This window comes from Colobus angolensis, unplaced genomic scaffold (genome assembly GCF_000951035.1).
Source record: "Colobus angolensis palliatus isolate OR3802 unplaced genomic scaffold, Cang.pa_1.0 Scaffold3, whole genome shotgun sequence".
In the NCBI taxonomy this organism is placed as follows: domain Eukaryota; kingdom Metazoa; phylum Chordata; class Mammalia; order Primates; family Cercopithecidae; genus Colobus; species Colobus angolensis.
In genome coordinates, this window is record NW_012116265.1 from 12,665,827 (window position 1) to 12,672,793 (window position 6,967).

At 36.1% G+C, this 6,967-nt stretch overlaps 1 protein-coding gene across 2 annotated transcripts in view; it reads right to left on the reverse strand.

The window, feature by feature from the left end:
- Positions 1-6,967, reverse strand: part of TSHR (thyroid stimulating hormone receptor) — a 164,759-nt gene that overhangs the window by 69,828 nt on the left and 87,964 nt on the right. For both annotated transcript variants that reach the window (XM_011949468.1, XM_011949469.1), the window contains one exon: positions 2,986-3,057. In XM_011949468.1, the coding sequence (XP_011804858.1) occupies positions 2,986-3,057 (72 nt within the window). The remainder of the gene's footprint in view (positions 1-2,985; positions 3,058-6,967) is intronic.

The following is a 6,967-nucleotide window of genomic DNA, read 5'->3' on the forward strand; positions in this document are numbered from 1 at the left end:
CCCAGTTACACCCACTTATTTGTGACTTTTAATCTCTACCTGAATCTCTCCCCGTATGCCCCCTTATACCCGGAACTCCCAATCCTCTTTACTCTATTTTTTTCTTTGTCCCATACACTTATTTCCTTCTAAATTAGTATCTAATTTGCTTATTTATTGTGTTTTTGGTTCATTGTCTATTTCCTCCCATTCAAATGGAAACTCCATGGGGACACGGATCTTTGTCTGTTTGTTCCCTGATATATCACCAGCTCTCAGAGCAGTGATTGGCACATAGTAGGGGCTGAACAAATATTTGTCAAATGAACGAAAAAATTCTGTCTATGTCCTGATATGTACTCAATGCCATACACCCCAAATTGAATTCCTAACACACCCTCTGACCCTCCACAGCAAATATACAAAACACTTCTCTGCCTAAATGAATGTGCTCATCAACCACACAGATGTCCTAATCAGAAACTTGGATGCATTTCTTTTCCATCTCCCACCATCTCCAAGTCAGTCAACTTTGAAGTTTATCAGCCCTCCCTTATTTATGTCTCAAATCTCTATCCTTTTTCATTATTCCCACTTAATGATCATCCTTCAGTTTCCCATCCCGTCCTTTGGGCGCTGCATCAGCCTCTTCACTAGCTTCCTGCCTACAGCCTTGCTCCACTTCCAACCATCACTCCACTGCAAAGCCAAGGGAATGTTTCTCAAATGAAAATCTGACTGTTTCACTTGCCTGCTTGAAACCACTGAATGGCTCAGCCCTTAGGGAAGATTTCAAACTCCTTCACATGATTTACAAGACCCTGTACTAACTTAGACCCAAGTTTTATGATTTTCTATTGCCCACCTCCCTGCCTAAGCTCTACCTCCAAGAAACTTTTAATTCTTCAGAAAGCCCAGGATTTTCCCTTCTGCTTTTTGCTATGTAAGGCAGATCACAGGTCAGGTGCTATTTTTTTTTCAGGAAGTCTTCTCCAACTCCTCTCCCTGCTCCTGTTTAGGTAATAGATCTCTTATGTGAGTTTCCATTATCACCCAATAACTGACCCCATCATGACACTCATCACTCTCTTAGGAATAAAACTGAACCTCTGTGAGTTTTGTCTACTGTTACACACGGAACATCTAGCAAAGTGCCAGGCACAAAGTAGGGCTCAATAAATATCTGTTGAATGAATGAAGTAATGGCCAAGCTGCTAGGACATGCAAGTAGAGACACCAAATAGGCAGTTGTATAAGGTAGATGAGGGAAAAGAAAGAGCTACAGAATTCGAGGTTTTTAGCTTATAGGATGCTAAAGTGGTGCTGTTAAAAGAGAAGGAACAGCTTGGGAGGAAGATGATGTGTTTATTTTGGATATGCTGATTTTGAAGAGCCTGTGAGACATCAAAGTGGTAATGTTTGGAAATTAGCTGTATTAGGAAATAGTGCAGCCAAAGGAATGGGAGTGTTTACTCAAGGAGAGTGGGGTATAGAGGAATTAGAACAAAATATATAAAGAAAGAGCTGGTAATTAAGTAGCTGGCAAAATTAAAATAGGAAGTCAGGAAAGGAGACTGAGGAAGAGTAGCCGGGTGAGACAAGAAGAGGAATGAGAGAGGAATATGAAGGAAAACAAAGAGGCAAGCATCTGAAAGAGGAAGGACTTGTTAGCAACATAAAAAACTGCAGAGATGTTCAATAGGATGGTCTCTCAGTCTCAGCACTGCTGACATTTTGGAATAGATAATTCTGTTATGGGGAATGTCCTATGAACTGTAGAATGTTTAGCAGCAACCTTCACTTTTACCCACTAGGTGCCAGTAGCAGCCCCGTCTCTACCAAAAATGCTAAATGCTTCTAGGGGTAGAGTTGCCTGTGGTTGAGAACTACTGAAATGACAGAAACAAAATGGCCATGGAGTGAGTACATTTAGCCAAAAACTGTACAGATTGCTTCTGGTTATATTATTTCACATGCCTGAATTATCTGGATTGCCTGTCAAAATCAATTAAGTGAAATAAAGATCTGCTTCATTTCATTCACTCTTTGTCAACCCAATATGGAAAATCCCTTTTCTCCTCACTCTAAGGGGATAGCAATTCCATTTTTAAGGTTTAGAATTATTTTTAATTCTCTTTTAACGCGAGAGAGATTTGAAACCATTGGCTATGTGTATAATAAAATGTAAAGATTTGTATTAGTAGTGAAAGGTGATTCAAGAATTGGTGACTAGGACAGATGGATGTTTGTCTATCTGTATATCTGTTTAGCTTATAAACTATGGGATGTTTATAGGAGAGATTTACAGCTAAGGTTTTGCCACATCCCAAGATATATTAAAATACATGGAGAATTATGAAATTCTCAAAACCAAATGAATTTAAATTTCATTTAGGTTTTAAAAAATCATATAGGAATTAGGGAGTGAAGATATAGCAAAGTCAAATAAAAATTATGTACATAAAATTGTCATATACATTGAAAATGTAACTGCCGGCCGGGCGCGGTGGCTCAAGCCTGTAATCCCAGCACTTTGGGAGGCCGAGACGGGCGGATCACGAGGTTAGGAGATCAAGACCATCCTGGCTAATACGGTGAAACCCCGTCTCTACTAAAAAATACAAAAAGCTAGCCGGGCGAGGTGGTGGGCGCCTGTAGTCCCAGCTACTCGGGAGATTGAGACAGGAGAATGGCATAAACCCGGGAGGCGGAGCTTGCAGTGAGCTGAGATCCGGCCACTGCACTCCAGCCTGGGTGACAGAGTGAGACTCCGTCTCAAAAAAAAAAAAAAAAAAAAAAAAAGAGAAATTTCTTTGCCCCTGCCAAGAACCCATTTTCACCCCTTTGCGGGTGATACAGCCCCTGTTTGGCATGTGCCGTGTGAGAAAAAATGTAACTGCCATTGATTTATGCAAGTATAATAGTGAGTATTTTTCTTGATAGGACACATTTAGATAATAACATATCACAAATGCAAACTTCTCTTTATATTAAAAAAAAACTTACATTCTGGAAATATTGGGCAGACTAGAAAATGCGTGACTTGGAATGGTTCTCAGGTGAGTCTCAATAAGCTTCCTGTGAAAATAACAATTACACAATTAGAGTTTTAATCTTTGGGCCTTTCTAATAATTCACCTTAATTATAAAAACACATTATTAAAAAGCATGACAGTTTTTACCTATGTTTCCTTACACATAATCAACAAAAAAAACCTCAACAGACATACCAAAGAACCATATGTATACACTTTTTCTCCCAATAAGAATTGAGTGTGAGATTCAGATGCAGAAAATAAATAATCAAACCTCATCTATGAATTAGCAGTAAACTAATATGTCTTGCCTTGCATCACACTTTATTTGTTAATTGAAGGGCAACATTTTTTGGGGGTCTTTTTATTAAATTGAAAAAACGTGATTATTTTACCTTTTACTTTAGGTTTGGGGGTACATGTGCAAATTTTTATATAGGTAAACTCATGTCACAGGGATTTTTTTTGTAATGATTATTTCATCACCCAAGTATTAAGCCTAGTACCCAACAGTTACTTTTTTCTGCTCCTTTCCCTCCTCCCACCCTCCGCCTTCAAGTAGGCCTCAGTGGCTGTCTATTCTCTTTTTGTCTATGAGTTCGCATCATTTAGCTGTCATTTATAAGTGAGAACATGTGGTATTTGGTTTTCTGTTCCTCTGTCAGTTTGCTGAGGATAATGGTCTCCAGCTCCATCCAAGTCCCTGCAAAGGACATAATCTTGTTCTTTTTTATGGCTGCATAATATTCCATGGTGCATATATGTACCATGTTTTCTTTACCCAATCTGTCACTGATAGACATTTAGATTGATTGCATGTTTTTGCTGTTGTGATAAGTGCTGCAATGAACATTCGTGCGAACAACATAATATATTCATAAGTACATTAAGACTACTGAATTTATAACATGTACTTGTCAATGGAATTGTCTTGGAATGCTATCAGAATATACATTAAGTACATATTAAAAACAATTAAATGCATGTTTTAAATCTTAAGGGTTAAAAATAGTGGCATGGTTACTACCTTCTTGCACAAGTAAAAGTCTCCTCAATCATATCTTGATCTTATCATCTACGTGCTGCAGTCTGGAAATAACTGACTGGCAAGGAGCAAATTCTTCCTCAGAATCTTAAGACATCTTTGTTGGATTTGCACCTTAAAGGTGTGACTTTTCCTCCAGTTTGCTTTTTTGGAGACTCTTCAGAAGGTGGAGACTGTTCTCATTATACATAATGAAACATCTTCATGCATTCCAGTATGCCTCTCCACCTACGCACTCCATTTTTTGAGTTATGCCCTTTACTATAGTTACTACTTGAGAATCTTGTATGGAAAACAGTGTGCATAGTGTATTAACTTGGCAAAAAGACAATGCCTTAGCACACTACTCAGCTTCTCCATGTGTCTGTTTTCGCCATTTAATCACACTGGTAATCACACATCATCCAGTTAGTACCTCATTTATAGCTATTAGAATAACATTGTGTATTTTTTCTTCTCTAAGCTGAGGGGTTACTTCTCAACAATCTATTTCCTTGGTCTATGCTTTCTTTGAATTATTCATTTTTGCAACGATTAAAATATATCTGTAACTTGCCTAATCAAAACATCAGCAAGACCAAATTAATTGGTAAAAGGACCTATTACAATGGATGGAGGGAGGTGATGTGAATGACAAAAGAGTAAATCTTCAGCTCTTTCCAACCTCTGGTGTTTCGCCATGAAGCCCAATGTTGCCTTAATATTATTTCAGAAATTCAGGTTCCATAAATTACTTGTTCTCCTTTGAAGGTCTCCTACTTATATTTCCTTAATTGAGTTATCCAGATTCTGAAGCTAAAAAGATATGAGAAGAACAAGTCATTCTACCAAAATCTCTGTGTAAAATTGGCCATGCCAAAGGAAAACAAAAGATACACACCTATTGAGTATCACCCAAGGTAACTGAGTTTAAGCTCAAAGATAGTCTTACTCATAGAGCTGTCATAAGGCAAATATTTTGTGGGCATATTTATGGTAATATGTTAGGTAATATGGGTCTAAACTGTAACTTTCACTGGCTAAAATTTTTTGAGTTTAGCCTGTGTTCAAAAGTAAATAATGTATATAAAATTAAATACAAAACTAGAATAAGATTACAATGATTTCTAAGAAATTGACTTGGAACAGAAATAGCATCTAAGTGCAATTTAATAGCCTTTGGACTAAAGGTTCAAATAATGTTTCTATTCTTTCCCAAAGTATGAGTTTCTGAAATATGTAATACCTGTTTCTTGAATTCTCTTTCTCTTTTGCACGCATACACTTCTGAACAAAGATCTTTTCCCCACTATTGAGTTAGTAGTGGCACAAGGTGCTTTAAAAGACAAAAATATTTGAAATGCTAATGTTTTGCTTAATTCCACAAACAAAATATTTTTCCCAGTCAGATTTTTTACCAAAGAAAGCTCACCAATATATATACACCAAAAAGAATCATGTGTCTCAGAGCATCTGTCTTAGTAGTAATGCAATATGCACAGTAAATCAAACAAAATTGAAGTTGAGGGTGCTAGCAACCTTAGCCTGGGATAAAAATAATGTCTTCTTGTTGAATAAATTCAGTTAATGTCATGATTATAACACACTCTGGCACAAAATACGGATTTCAATAATGTTAAATGATTAGAATGGCAACTAGTTATATAGATTGCCAAATCAATTGCAATTTAACAGTTCATACATTTTGCCTGGATATTTTCATAGTAATGTGCACATAATCTAAAAAAAGACATAATTGAGTTTGTAAAAATTTTGTTGACTTTTGGTATAAATTGTCTTGGTTAACTCTCTAAAATTCACCATATTAGCTTAAGCTCTGCTTTAATTTCTTTCCTAGCTTTTCAAATGTGAGTAGTCTGACTGAGCTTATGAAAACATTGAAAAGGAGTTTTCTTCAAAGGTATCTATTTCCCTTCAGATAAAGAACAAAAATAATTAGTGAGGGCATGGCATCTAGGAAATTAAATAATGATACCATATTTATTTAGAGAGCATTTGCTCCATTTTTCCCCAATAGTTCAACCTTACAATAAGGGTTGTGGGGAAAATTTATTGTAATATGTGAATGCCTCATGACCCCCACATGCATGTGCTCCACCACGCACATAACCTTTGTGGACGTTTTGTGGTTGTTTTGATTTGCCATACTTTTGTAGCTAGAGTTAATTTATAGAATGTTTGTCATCAATCTGTTTTTATCCCTCCATCTAGGGGCAAGTGGCTGGATGTTCTTTCTATTATCTACCTTTACAAGAGAAGGCCTTTTATTCAGAGAATCTTGTGATATTGTGATTACTGCTTTAAATAGAAATGAAAGAAAATACACCAAGTGAATATATTTATTTTACCAAAATATTTTATTTTAATTTCAGAATACATTCTGAATATTTTTGGAAAAGGCCAAGTACACATCTAAGTGTGTATTCTTTTGACAAAAATATTAGAAAATCTTCAAGGTGCTTCACTATTGTCCAAATAATTTGTATCACAATAGTATTTGTTTCTAATGAAAATATGCTAGTTACTGAAGAGGCTGTTTTTTATTTGCCTTCGATAATTCACAAGAAGAAGACAATGATGATTCTAAAATATGACAAAAAACCTCACGTCATACAAATAGTACATCTATTTACTATTAACGATTAAGGCATCATATGTAACTCATTGGGAAAATAGTTCACAGCTGTAGTCTTGTATCCTATGTGGAGAATGTACATTTAATAGTTAAAGAAGTTGGCCTCAAGATATAGAAATTATATGAGAGAAAAGATACAAGCTGAATTTGCAATGTCAATATGTTTTTCTGTGATTTCTTTAATCAAGAATGATCATTGGAGATATGACAAATGTTTGCTTTGGGCCTTGCTGAGGCGAGATTTATATCTGTCAAATGTCTGCCTTAGGAAAA